At 40.9% G+C, this 15,086-nt stretch overlaps 1 protein-coding gene across 1 annotated transcript in view; it reads left to right on the top strand.

The window, feature by feature from the left end:
* LOC118782384 (calcium and integrin-binding family member 2-like) overlaps positions 1-11,973 on the top strand; it is a 33,670-nt gene extending 21,697 nt beyond the window's left edge. Inside the window, exons 3-6 of the mRNA XM_036535713.1 lie at positions 2,609-2,720; positions 7,390-7,537; positions 7,702-7,897; positions 11,753-11,973. Coding sequence (XP_036391606.1) covers positions 2,609-2,720; positions 7,390-7,537; positions 7,702-7,897; positions 11,753-11,774 — 478 coding nt within the window. The 3' untranslated portion in view covers positions 11,775-11,973. The remainder of the gene's footprint in view (positions 1-2,608; positions 2,721-7,389; positions 7,538-7,701; positions 7,898-11,752) is intronic.
* Positions 11,974-15,086: the final 3,113 nt, after the last annotated feature.

Here is a 15,086-nt window from a genome sequence, read left to right as displayed (position 1 = left end):
TTTTCTCAGGCTTTAATAACACTGCTGCCAATGTACATGAGACAAAATAAACAGTAACTGTGGAAACTAATGGAGTCTTAAGCTTTTATAGCCTGATAAAGCATTCCAGGGCCTTGTTTGAAGCCACCCAAGCATATATTGTGACACCATTATGCAAGGCTAGCAATGGGGTTTGCACTGATCAAGCAGTGTGGCAGGTATAATCCGCATGAGGTCCTTGCGACAGTATGCAAACTAGGAGTGCAATCACAGAAATAGTAAGATGAATGGGAATTAATTTTCCCCTGCTAAGAGATTGTGAAAATCATTCAGCGCAGGGAAATCTGCAAGTCCCAGAAGAATCAATCAGCATCTCACAGTCCTTTTTATTTATGGATATTGGAGAACATTAAAGTGCGCCACGACCTGACACACATCCTCGTCTCTGACAGCCATCTTGACTGTCTGCCCAAGGGGGTGTTTTCTACAATGATTGATGCCTTCTTAGCAGGCTAATGCTGCCATGGTAACTGCATACTGATGGGAAATGAAGGGGTATCACCAGGTCAGAGGGTCACTGAGTGGTGGAATGGATTTGACTCGACTGACCCTGGTACAGCTGATAAATGGAGGTGTGTTTACTGCTCGAACACTCCTCTTGATTTCAGTCATTACTGCTACAATACACTGCTGTAATCGGAGGAGCTTGTGTAAAAGTTACCATCATGCTTTTATGTGGTAGCCAACCTATTTATTATGTTAGTTGGTTTAGTACACAGCATTTTGAAGTCTTCAGTTAGATGTACTCCTGTGACCGACAAATGAATGCAAGCGTGCAAATGGATGCAAGCATGCAAATGAGTACAAGTCAATGCAAACACAATATTTCTCATTCATTCAGGTGATCACCGAACTTAGCAAATTGTGCTTGAGATGAAAAAGGTAATAAATAGGGGTCAAATTTGAGGAAAAATAATAGGTTAAATCTAGGAGGTAGTCACTGACTCAAGCATATCAGACAGAAGGAAACAGTTCTTGGCATTTGAACTGTGAATGACACAGCTACAGATGTCATGACAAACCTGTGTTGAATGCTTGTAGACAGTTCAGAGTCACTGATGTGGAGTTTGTGTGGACGAGCAGCACTCCAATTGTTTATTAGGCTCAGGTAAGATTCAGGGGTACTTCTAGCAGTTACAGGTCAGATTCAGGGGCACTGTTCAGTGTCCTCATCCTCCAGCAGTTCCAGGTCAGATTCAGGGGCATTGTGTAGTATCCTAATCTCGTTAGTTTGCTCATTTGGATTGGCCTCCCAAATCACCTGCTAAAATGAATAATAATTTCACAGACACTGAGGCTGATTTCCATTTTTGTCATTATGATATTCTCGGTGAAGGATTAAGGCTACAGGAGATACTGCTCTCACTTCCCCATCAAATTATGGCACAGCTGTGAGGAGTCAGCCAATCTTCATTGCTCATTTGACATCTTACGTGACTTTGTACTATTGCCGTACTATTTCTTTCAACATTTGGAGCCGGTTTATGTATCTTATTAGAGCAGACTTTAGGTGAAGTACCAGCCTCACTGTCCTCTCTGTGGTCATTGTTGTTATTTTCCAAATCCATTATCAAACAATGCAACTAGTCTGACAATGTCTTTCTTTGTAGTCTTTGTGCATTTAAAGGAAATATTTGTATTTTGGCCTTGTATGCTCAAAATATCCAGGACCATAAAAAACAAGAAATGTTGAAACTCACCTTGATGAGATATGACTCACGATGAGGTAGTCTGCCATTGTGCAGTGACTCCAACACCAATCAAACAAATTGATTTTGGTGTTGTTTTTCCTAACCAACCTTTGAACCCCACACAGATTGAGCCCATGTGGCTAGCTACGTAAGTTATCTGGCTATTTATCTTAACACTGGTTGTTAAATATTCTCATAGTAATGGATATTGTGTACCAAATAACCCTGTTAAATATAGTTTTTCTCTGAATAGGATGTGTGTGTTGGGAGGGAGGCAGTATCTATGCAAATACCCCTTGAGGACCCTTTGACAGCACAATGCAGACTTTAGAGAAAAACTCTCCCCTGAAAGCTGTGCTCCAGACAGCTCTCATGAATCTGCAGGCTGTTGTCGGCGCGCTCATCTTTCCAGATGCTTCTGGGCCTGTTTTATTACACGATGGGTGTGGGGATTGCAACTTCCTGCGCGGCGAGATAAGGAGGCGTGGGGGGGATCACTGCCGCCGGGGTCTGGGTCACATTGCAGCGCAGTGCAAGGGGGCCAATAAACAGGATCATGTCTTTTCCACTAAAACCCAGCTGTCTCTGAGCCGGCCTCATCTGTGCCGATGGGATCTTCACAGAAGCGTCATGAAAAAAAAACTGTCACTATTAGTCTCATGTCTGCCTTTTTTTTCCAGGTACTAAATGTTGGGGTACTAAATGTTGTCAGAAGCATAGAGCTTTTGGAATGCTGTTTCCCGATCATTCATGTTGTTTCCTCTATTTAGGTGATACTGTGTGCTTGTACTTACGATGTTTGCAACCTACAGACTGGCTGCAGTAAATATTTCAGTGATGCATGGATAATTAACAGTTATTTTCTGCATGTGTTTTAGGTTACATGGGAGATACCATGAGCTGGCTCCACAATTAGTACCAATGGACTATACCAATGACCCAGATGTCAAAGTGCCCTTAGCACTCATAGTCAACATGCCAGAACTGAAGGTAACACTGACATTTTTACATCATTTGTAGGGTGTTAACTTATGATGCAGAAACAACTCAACTCTGTTTTTTTGAGACTCACTATTACAATGTACAAATATGGAAATCATTGTCCACTGCTGAATGCAACATGCTTCTGCTTAATAAACTGCCAGTATCATCAACTTTATCAGTACTATCAAAATCATTATATTATCAAAAATTTCCAATTTCTTAGTGTAAACACAGTGCATGTTGCCTAGTAGAACATTTTTTCCCATGTGTATCACAAACGCCCTCTGAGATTTGCGTTGCTTGTGCTGAGTAGGTCATTTAGTGCTGGTTTGCTTTGGTTTGTCCCCAAGGTTTTGAATATTACAGTATGAGCAACCGAGTCTTTCATCTATAATGGTTCTCATTAAGGAAGTCTGTTGTGTCTTGTTAGGGAGAAATAGTATTAGGATTAAAAAGGGCTGCTGGAGCAGAAGCAGCAGCAGCATGTACATACACAAATTAAGTCTACACATGCAGTAGTTAATTCCTGTACGGTGAAGCAGTGTAACACCAGCAGAGTCAGATTGCAGTGCAGAGTCTCATGGACATCATACTTGGATGTAACTAGTGATTCTGAGAGCACAGGACATTTGTAGAGCAAGAAGAGATGATTGTGAGATCCTTAGGAAATGTTTGCCGTGGAGATGTGTGAGGGTTTGTTGGGGGAGCAAGAGTAGATTGGCACTGATAAGAATTACTGTGGCAATCATTAGCTCATCTGTCACACTGTCAGTGGACAAGGCTCCGCCTTCTGCTGAATCAACCACCCGTGATTGGTCAGATCTCATATGCAATAAGGCTCATTCATTGGAAGATCTGTGTGAGGAGGAGAGTATAGTGTCCCAAGAAAGAGAAAAAGCAGGAATTTACTTATTGAACACATTAAAAAAAAAGTACATTTTTTTCTGAGATGTGTATTGCCCTTATTTTGTGGCCAGTTCAGGCAAGGGAAAGGGATTTTTTTTTCAAGGCTATCTCTTTACTCCTGCGAAACTAATGCCACTTCTGGACTGATACCTCGTATCCATTTTCAGTGCACTGTGGGTTCATAGCTCATCTTGACTGCAGCATTGTACACATGACATGACGGTTATCAAGCAAATAGCTCTCAGACAGCCTGTATGCTTTTCCAGAGACTGGAAAATGGTGGAATTAGATGTCTCCCACACAGATAACCTCTGTGGCAGCCTGCTTTCAATGCTCCATCCTGAAGGATGGCCTTGCTGGTGTGTTCTGCTGCACTGTCCCCTGTCAATACAGGAGAGAGAACTCAGATCGATGGACCAATTACCACAGCAAGGAAACAGTGGATTACAGAACTGCAAGGGATTAAAGTACTTTAAAACCCGGGCTCATTTGAAAGCCTGCTAATTTGACACGTGTAGCTAATAATGAAAGGATAGGACACTTATGAAGAGTACATAGGAAATAAAACCATAGCAGAACATCACGCTCAAAGTCGATCGCTCCTGCAATATTCTCATGCCTTGGCTTTTGGCAGCCTCTGGTAGGCATAAAAAAGTCGTGATTGTGAGGTAGGCACGCTGCTTAGAGATTTATCGACCGTGTTCTGTGTCCGCCTACCTCTTGCAAAGCCACGGGCCTCATTCAAAAATAAAGTTAGATCCATAAACTACTTTTATGTTGGGTTACAACATCAGATAGCATGAATGAAGGTGAAATTGTGTAGTAAAGAATTGCCCTTACAAGTCTGAGAAAACTATGTTTTTTTGATGTAGTGAATTGAGTTATGATTGTCTTGTACAGTAGATCTTATCTAAGTATAACTTACAGCACATCTAACAGGTCTGGTTTACTGGTCCAAACAAATGCTATCATTGTATTTTATTTTCTAACAGACCCACCCAAGGTGCCTTGTAGGTACGGTGCAAATTCTGTACATTTGCCAGGTGTTGTCTGTGTTATTAGTCTGATGTTTTGTGGACCTGGGTCTTTTGGGGAGCATGGTCTCTTAAAAGAAGTTTTATGACATGTGGAGTGCCAGTTCAAATCCACCTTTTGGTGCCTTTTGTATACAGTAGGGGCTACATGCACTTACTCTTTAGCTTCCATGATTATAAATATGACAGACCAAGCACCTCAAAGGCCTTTTAATACAGTAAATTGAACATTTGACCTCGGACCCTGTGCTACACATGTAGCTCGATATCTAATCTCATGCCACTTTATTTTATAGGAACAAATAGGTTTTTAATGGGCACAATAGCCGTGCTATTTATATGACATATTGTAACACTGTCTGTGGAGAAATTTGAGACTACCCTCTCAGCTGCTGAAAGTTAACACTGCATGAAAATACTTATTTTCCACCTCAGATTTTGTCGCTGTGTAATTTCATGGTTGCATAGCAGCATAAGTTTTATTTCCAGAGCAGGGGTGTTGGAACAAGCCTGGGATTTTTGTTTTAATATATTATTGAAGTGCAGAGCAATAGCACTATTCAGAAAGGCAAACATGCAATGGCCGCGAGGCCATAACTCAATGGAGGATAATAAGAGGATCATTCATTAGTCTAAGCCAGATAGCTGGGAACTGATCCCGTGTAATGTCCCAATTAAAACTGCATGCATCAAACTCTGCCATGCAGACTCCTCCTCGCCTGTCATCACTCACCTCTTTCTCTGTTAAATATATTCACACCATCAGGGCAGCTGGGCAGGTTTATAATGCTTAACACAAGCTTTCATAGGACAATGCTGAATGGCTGTTATATTTATGTGTCTTTTACCTACTCAGAACTGAAATAATAGTTTTGTTTTTTTTTTTGGATGATGACGCCCCTTTAAAGCATCAGTTAGCTGAAAAGACGACATTGTACATTGAGTGTGGAAATTCATCTCAGTAATATAAGCATTTATGCAGGCTTGTGAATCCAGGAAGGTACAAGCGCAGCATGTTAACACACACATTGCGGTTGCCTGTAATTTTTATATTGCTGCCCCTGCAGCACAATTCCATGATGGATTGAGTTTTACATGATCATCCGTCACACCAAATGTCCCCCACCCCCCACCCCCCAGAGGGTTATGGCTTTAAAAGGACTTGTGATAATGTATTCCCTCTGGAGATATTATTGGAGCCGCATGTAAAAATGCCAGGGGGGTTCAGGACTGTAAACCTCAGCAGAACTGGATGAAATCTGACCGAGACCACTTGAACAATGATTGATGCCCCCACCCCTCCCATATTTCTAATGTCATCAGAGGGAACATTAATCACCGCCCCACCTGCGCAGATGTCTGTGTTAATTAGCTTTTCCCATGGATGAGGAGCGATTCAGTGGACTGTTGACATGGCTGTGTAGGAGGCTGTTTACTTTACTGCTGCAAATGTATGAACAACATACAAGTTTGCTTTAGGCTTTGGTTGGCTGTGTGTCCAAGAAGATAAAGGGTGTATTTCCCTCTGTCTTGTGCTACCTTAATAATAATCCATTTTGTTTTTATTGTAACTGACTTGGCCCCCCAGCATCTAGAAGTAGAGTGTTCTAATGCTTCATGTGGCACATGCACCACTCTCAAGCAGCTAGGGGTGGTTTTGTGGAGACGAATCCTGCAAACCTGTTGGATTTTAATGAATGAGCAGAGTTTCATTTGTAGGTGGGATTTTTGCTCATTCATTGGTATCTGGAAGCTAAGCATTGTGTAGTATATTAATGACAGTGAGATTGTCAATGACCTTGATCTTGGCTGTTGGGTGTCTGCAGCAGAGAATCTCCTGGCAAAATTGTATAAGATCCTGAAGGAGGCAGGATTACTGGCAATGGCAAAACAAGGACAGAGCCAGACCAATCTCTCATTATGGCACAAAGATGCAAGCTTTGGGCAGAACATAGGCACAGACACATATACCTGCACACGCACACATACACGCCACACACACACACACACACACACACACACACACACATAAACACACACGTTCTGAGTGTAGGACACTTGTAATCTCTCTCTGTATCAGAGTTCTGCTTTCTTTACCACAATCCCCCTTCCTTCTCATGTCCGTGGCGTTGCACATTCATCTCGGCAGTTTTCACCCTAAAGGTGTCATGTCTGTGTAATGTTGAAGACATGGTTTCAGCTCAGTTACGTAAGGATGATGGCACTCAGTCACTTGTTGGATTGAGCGTTGTATCTGTGTGCACCGATGCATGACTCACTCCTGTTATTCACTGCACCTGCGGGGCACAGCCACCCTATACCGCCCCCGTATCCTCGCTTTCTCCTTGAACCCACGCTCTGAGGCAATTACCCTCCCCAGATTTATTGCCGTTGATTGGGTTTGTAGACTTGCGGCCACTCTCGGAAAATCTTCTCATCTTTTCTTTATTAGCCCTTTAAATGTAGTAACTGACAAATTAGTGGCACTCAAGCCTCTTCCTCTTCCTGTTCTGTGTCTTCATCCTCTTTTTCATCAACAGCCACCCTCTCCATCCATCCTTGCCAGCTTACTTGTACATTTACTCTCGTTCTTCCTCTCTACCTCCCTCTATCTGATTCCTAATTCTGTTCTTTCTCCTCACCTTCCTTGTTAATTTTCTCTTTGTCAATATGCTGAATGATATCAGTGAAAACGATAGAGACAGTCTTCTAACACTGGTTGTTGTTCTGTGCAGGAAAATCCCTTCAAAAACCGCATTGTGGAGTGCTTCTCCGAGGACGGGCAAGGCAACCTCAGCTTCAATGACTTTGTGGACATGTTCTCAGTGCTCAGTGAAATGGCCCCTAGAGAACTGAAAGCCGTATATGCTTTCAAAATATATGGTGAGTTAATTTTGATTTTGTATCAGTAGTGGTGTCTTTTTTCAGCTGTGGCTGGTATTGAAATTCATTCATTAAATGCCTTTATCGTAATGTCTTCAAGCAGCTGTTAAACTAGACTTTTACGTATAAGTTCAGCATCTCAGTGCGTCTTCAAATTTTGGCAGACTTCAACACAGACAACTTTATCTGTAAGGAGGATCTGAAGAAAACATTGAAAAAGCTGACAAAGGAGGAGCTGACACCAGAGGAGATAAACATGGTGTGCGAGAAGACCATTGAGGAGGCAGACCTGGATGGGGACAGAAAGCTCTCCTTCACTGACTTTGAAAACATGATATCGAGGGCTCCTGACTTCTTAAGGTACTTGCCCATATAGCCTTTTTTCTACCTTTTTCTACCTCTACCTTTTCGACGTCAGTACATAGTAGAATTCATGGTTTGGGTACATCTTTAGAATGTTCAGCATTTCCAAATCATAGCCACTGCTTGGTTCCAGTGTGAGAACAAAGTTATCTATTCGTGTCTTTTAAATGGAAAACAGGAATTATTTTAAAGTCCATGTTTCAAGCACCACAGGGTTAAAATTAAAATGCTGAGATGGAGCTGTTTGGTAGATAGAATTGGACAATTCTGTGTAATGCTGCTTTCAGTGGTAAGCTGTAAGAAATTCAGCAAGAAAGCAGTGCTTGATCAAAGGCATTTTACTGTAGACCCATCCATCATGGCATTGTAAACAGTAATCATTTGAAAGCCTGAACCAGCTGGTAGCGTCTCTCTTGTAAAAAGCCACATTGCCGAAGGGTTGAGTGAAGTGGGCAGGGGTAATTTTCATAAATCTGTCAATCATAGGCCTTGCTTTGGGTTTGGATGGAAACCCTGATTCACCTTTTTTGATGGACATAATGTGTTTCCCCGGTCACTGGATAAGGCCCCAGACAGCTGTTAATCACTCCTGATGCTATGTGTTATCTTTGTGTTGGGTGGATATGACTGACTCTCACTGCTATTCAGACAGGCTGGTGCTTTTTTTTTTTTTTTTTTGTCAGTTTCACTCTTACTTAAGGACAAAGCCAGTTGTTTTTGTCCCAGGCCACATCTCAGAAGTGTGTATACTGAGTCACATGAGTGAAGATTATAATAATCACCCATAAAACACCCATAATGTGAATGGGCTTATTATAACAAAGCACTTCTTCTACCTCTCATGAAGAGTATCACATTTAATAATTTCAGGATCCCCATTTATATTGTATTTACAGAGCATTTTATTTGATCATATGAATCATATTCATTATAAACATTATTAATTTATGGTGGAATTAATTGGTGAAGCAGGACATGTCTGTATCAGCCGCTTTTATTGTAAACTGAAAATTATATAATGTTTCACTGACCTTTATCTCTCTGGTGCTATCACACATCACATGCTGCGTTGTAGACCCGCTTGCCGCATGGTCAGGGCTGTAATTTTGCTGCAGAGTGCATTTTATGGGGCCGCTGATCCCTGGGCCGCAGTTTTACAAGGAGTCTGAGCTTCACAGATGCACATCTCTCTCTCGCGAAAAAAAGGGAGATTTGCTGAAATTGAACACCTTGCCCCTCGTGGCTTGCGAGGTGTGAAGCTCCCACAATCCCTCAGCACCTCATGAAACGCGGTGCGATCCAGCCGTCAATGGATCAGTGACCAGCATGAGGCAAGACGATAGTCTGGGAACTCTATTTCACTCTAAAGTGTTACCATTAGCGGCATGCTCGTGCTTTAATGGGAGTATTAGCACTCTGCTTTGGCACCAGTCAAGTGATCTGTTCTGTGAGACCCGGCACATTTTTCTTACGGGGAAATTGCTTAGTAAATCATTAGGGGCAGTCAGCCTCGTTCCGGCACCAGAGTGGCACATAACGCTTTTAAATGGAAAAGCCAAGAAAAGCATGAAATGCCCCAGGAGATTAATCTGCCAAGACCTCATAAAGCGGGACTAACTGGGAGACGTGAAAGTGATTGAGGGAGAACGAGTGGACACATCACCAAGGTTTTCTTCTCTCTCTCTCTCTCTCTTTTTTTTTTTTTTTTGCCTTACCCCCACAGAATCTGTAAATCACCACGCATTGAGTGTGCAGGTCCATCCATTGTTGGTAATGGGTCACAGCTATGCTGTTTGGTACATATTTAACTGATGTGTCGAGGGAAACAAAATTCAGGCTGTCATGGGTGAAAGAAAAGCTCATCCTGTGTCCCACACAGTACCAGTGGAGGTCACATTGAGTGGAGTCCTACCACTGTAGAGAATGCAACGTCTGCCGTACTGAATGACCAACAGATATTAAGTGGGGTGTGCTTTTAATGGGCTTGCATTGTTATCTAATGGCTCCACCAGGCTGAGGAACTATGCTTATTCATGGATATTTTCTTATTCAGGAAATATGCTTATTCATGTGTTTTACAGTAAAATGAAGAATACTAATGAAGTTGATTTTCCACTATTTTTAATCATCGCATAGTGCTCTTGACCCCAAACAGTGATTACTTACATATAGCATAACACTTGATGAGCATGCCAACTGCTATACACCATTTCTCTAAATTAAATTTAACTTTATACATTTTAATAAATCTTTCTCGTTCTGGCAAGCTAGAGGTAGTATTCATAATAAAGAAATAACCATACAGCATATCCAACTGTCCTGTATATTCAGGAATGTCGCAAATAAGAAACAGACCGCCACCCTTGAAATTGATGATGGGATGTTTGGGTTATGCTGTTTGTGAGTAAAACATGTAAATTATTTAGAGATAACTGAAACACACAGCTAGACATGCAATCATGCATTCAGCCCTTACCTTAACTCGGGGTTTCCAGTTTAAGAAGTTGAAACTCTTAAAGTACACCTGTTTCTGTTGAGCCAGTCCCACTGTTTTCCTACTCCCAGGACCTGACTCCAAGGCAGCTGAAACATAGGCAGACATGTAGCCAGGACAAGAGTTGTAGTCCCTAAGTAAGCTACTTTATATAGTTGTAGCATATTTGAGGTGGTTAACACAGAACATTAGCTGAGGTTTTACCTTATTCTAAAAAAGGTTATGATGAGTTATGTGTTGCTAAATAAGGTATTATTAGTTATTATTAATTATTTTTCTACCATACATATAAAAAGTGTAGAGGGCATAACTGGCTACTCTGAAGATGAGAGCAAACAGGTTTCCCAGTGATGTTAAATGAGTGTTTATCAATCAATAACATACAGCAATAGCTTTTGAAAAAAAATGTGGCATGTTGAGTGGGGTGATATTAACCAATTTACGCTGTATCTTTTTTGCTTTAATACATTTAGATATTTGGAAAATCAGTATTGTATTGCAGAACTAATCCCTGCATTCAGTCAGCATTTATCCTTAAATTTTCCTCTTCATAAACAATACTGCCATTTAGCAGACACTCTTACGCTACTTACATTGGTTATCCATTTATTATCCATTTATACAGCTGGATATTTTTTTACTGAAGCAATTGTGGGTACCTTGCCTAAGGGTACAGTAGCAGTGCCCCAGCATGGAAAAGAACTGGCAAGTTTTTGGTTACAAGTCCTGTTCCTTAACCACTATGCTACAGCGCTGCCTTTATGCTCTATAAACATAGTTTATTGTAGGCTTATAGGCAAGTTGGCAAGTTCATTGGTTTCCAATATTAATAGAAATATATGTTTGTGTTGTTTTTTTTTTTAAAGTAATACTTGGATTTATGTGTAAGTCAAAGTAAAGGACAAATGTTGATTGAATTCAGGGCAAGTGTTGCCTACAGGTATTGTAATGTTTTATTATACTTTTGGTTCAAAGAGACACAGATGCTTTATGTTAAAAATGTTAGGCATAAAATGGTTATGCCCTGTATAGTTTCCTGTACTTTTATTTAATTCAGTATAACTCACTTTCAAAAGTTCATCAAGAGCCATCTGGTCTTTTTTTCCAACTTGATTTCAATTTAATTATTATTTAAAAACTTACACACTTAATGAGGCATATACTGTATACTTTTTCATCCCCGTCTAACAGTCTTTAAAGCATATGGGGCTTTGGAATCTCAGAAATGGAGCTATTAAGAGCCATTATTCTCAAAGTGAAAGTGAAAGAGGCTCCCTGAAATTGTGTGGAACTGCTTTTCTAAAGTGTGCCTCTCCTTGCCTGTCTCGCTGACCGGGTTCATCTCTTCTTGATTTCAGCACCTTTCATTTACGATTCTGAGTGGGCTCCCAGGAAGGATGTGTGGGCGCAAGGCGGTCACGTGACATGGCAAGGCTTCCCTGACCTCAGACTACTGGGACCCCTGCTTTTATGCGAGCTGTTGGGAGAACCCCACCTCGTCCCCGGTGCTGGAGCTGATCTTTTCTGAGGAGGGACACCTGCAGTGAGCTGGACTGTGGCCCAGAACAGAGATCCTGACCACGCCCTGACCACAGCACAGTGCCTGTCTGTGCTCTCTCTCACTGCTAGAGCCATTGAGATGTTTGTACAAACACAGTTTATTAGCAGTCCGTCATCTGTTGGGTTTGGAGGATTCTGGATCTTTTCGTCTTTCTAGAAGGAAGCACAGGCCTTTGTGCCATTTCATGTTTTACTGAGAAGATTCACAAAAACGACTTGAAAATGAATTAGTGCATGCTTGTCCCCCCCCCCCCCCCAGTCCCCCAACCCCCCCATAAAATATTGCAGTTGTTTGAGCTACTGTGTTAAGGGAAATGCATTCTATGTTTCCTATGGAGAAGAGAAAGAAAAATAACGAGGTGAACTTGGTTTTATGGATACCTCCCATACACAGTCCTGTACCTTGAGGAATATTTCAGCAGATCTGTGCCTGAACGACTTGGCTTTCTTCTTTTAATATTCACAACAGAACATGTCACATTGCACACTGGAGGATAAGAAACAGACACTCCAGAAACGTCTGTGGGAGAGAATCAGACAGGACTTGTACGCCTGGTGTGTACCTTGGGAAACAAGGGGGAAGAAAGAGGATGGCAAAAAAAAAAGCACAGCACTGGCACCAAGGACACTAAAACGATTTCATCTTTTTAACCGCTATGCAATCTTTCTCCATGAAATGCATGAACGCTTCAGTTTCCCTGCTGCAAATTGCTCTGTCATTTTAATTCCGGTATTTCTAATATACTGGAGCATGACGACAATCATATCTAACTGTTATCCAGTTGAAGGAAGGGCTCTTTCATTTTCACGGCATCCACTCATTTATCCATTCAGACCGTCCCATCTTTATAGTATGCTTTAATAACTTTACCCCATCTTTAATGTTAAGATGTTAAATATGCGTCAACAGTCAACATAAATCAGCCTTTTTTCCAGTATTTGAAGTGATATAGAACTCTTGGGCTAAACTTTGAATAAATGAATTTTCTGTTGCTTGTTGACTTAATGAATCTACTTTTGAAAGCAAATGGAGGTGTCTGGCTGCTTCTTTCTTTTTTGAAAAACAATATTTCCACACACAATCATTGCAGTGACCATAACTTTTTGAAAAAATGAATGTTATGTAATCCTGGAAATGCACTTATGACTTTATCACTTACTTGACTGGAGCCTAGTCTATAGTCAGTGATTATACTTAGTGAACACCTATCTTGCAGCGTGTACTGATTAGTATGCTGCAAACCTCTACATAATTCAGCGAAATGTTGTCTTTCACATTAATACACATTACTATGTGATAGTAAATACATTCAACGTCTGTGTCACAACTTGACAGCTGTGCAGTCATAATCCAAGGGGGGGCGGGTTGGGGGGGGGGGGGGGGGTCTCTTTAGTCAATTAGCCATTAGCCATATTCAGTACATAGTTGACAACAAACTGCTTGTGGATATCTGGTAGAAATAAAATGCAGTAAACGACAAAGGAAAGGTGAAAAAAAAATAGTTTTGGCCTATGTAAAAAAAGTGACCGTGTCCCTTTAAATTTCACACACACAGGGTTGTCCTTTTGGCCTAAATAAATAAATAAATAAATAATGCCTACAACTTCTCTTTCATTCACCATTGACCTCCCACACTCTCAGCCATGGCAGCTCTCCTCCTGAGGACAAGGATGCAAACGCGGGCTACATGAGGAGCTTAATTACACTTACAAGCAGGAACAAAATGCCAGTGTTCCAGAATCTGTAAATATTGCACATGGGGCCTATTAGAGAGAGTGCCCTGTGGTAGTTTAAATTTCCCAGCTACAGAGGTGTGAATGAGCAAGACAATTACACTGCGTTTGATCCATCTTTCTGAGTCAGGTTATTCATGGCTACAAGCAGCAGGGGCAATATTGGCATGTGCTTACACGTTGCGGAGTAGCAGCATAAAGTTTTCAACATATGTTTTACAGCAAAATAAATATGCTGCATACTTTCAAGTAAATTATTACTGTTTCTTGTTCACACACATCGAGGGGGGACTGTCAAGGGTTGCATTAATTAATTACTGCATTAATGATTAATTTCTGAGACTATATTTCATTAAAATAATGCAGAGTAGGTACTTTATTCAAGGGTACATGGGCAGTGCCACTGCTTAGGATTTAACTTGACAACTATTTGTTTACAAGTCTATTTTCTATACTGGTATAATTTATAACCTGCTTTAAACCTAAATCTGTGTGCTAATGCTTTCTATTCTTTCTATTCTTCAAAATCTTCAGTTTATAGAATAGTATCTGTATGCACAGATTTCATACATATACCATTTATTTTCATAAAGATTTCAAACCTGATTTCATACAGGTTTCACTGTCTTACTCAAGAGTTTAGAGTAAGACAGTGTACAGTGTCAGTGTACAGTATCAACACACTATGTGAACAGTTGAATTTGTGTACGCCTGAATTCATAACTGAACAGCAACAGAAACAGATGTGTAAATAACTGACATGATTTTTTAGCCCCCCCTCCATACTCCAGATGCATTCCCTTCAATGCAGGCAGCTGAACGTCTTCACAATAAGGATCAAAAGTGATTATGTCTTTGCACATCCTCTCATATAACCTGTAATGAGTTTTTAAGCAGAGTGAGATCATTACGGGGCGAGCTGCCTCAGCATTCAGAGGCCTGATTAAGCACCCCATACAGGGGCCACAGTAAATCTACTCCTGGGAAAGCCAGAAGAACTGTCCTTGACCATATTAGTGCACAGATGATTTACGCAACACTCCCATTTGTGGTTTAGGAACCAGAGGTTTGAAATACATTTGTAAAAACAAAACATTGTTTTTTTATTTTGATGGCTTGGACACAGTTTGGATCGTTTGAGTTTAACTGGAGAAATCAATCCCCTTGTAGAAGAGGTTTAGTTTTGCAAGGTTGGGTGTGTGTGGGTGTGTTCATGCGTGTGAATGATTTTTTGGTAACTGGTTTATGCTGTGTGTAAGAATCAGTATTGGAAGCTGAGTTGAACATTGGATCTCTTGTTTATCTAAACAAAGCTTCAGAGTTCCAGCACATTAAATCTGTACACTCTTGTGTTGAGGTAAGAATTTATAGTGGTGTTGCACCATATGATTTTTTTAA

This window comes from Megalops cyprinoides, chromosome 8, assembly GCF_013368585.1.
Source record: "Megalops cyprinoides isolate fMegCyp1 chromosome 8, fMegCyp1.pri, whole genome shotgun sequence".
NCBI classification, from domain to species: domain Eukaryota; kingdom Metazoa; phylum Chordata; class Actinopteri; order Elopiformes; family Megalopidae; genus Megalops; species Megalops cyprinoides.
The sequence above is the reverse complement of the archived record's forward strand: the minus strand, read 5'-3'. Positions and strand labels throughout refer to the sequence as shown.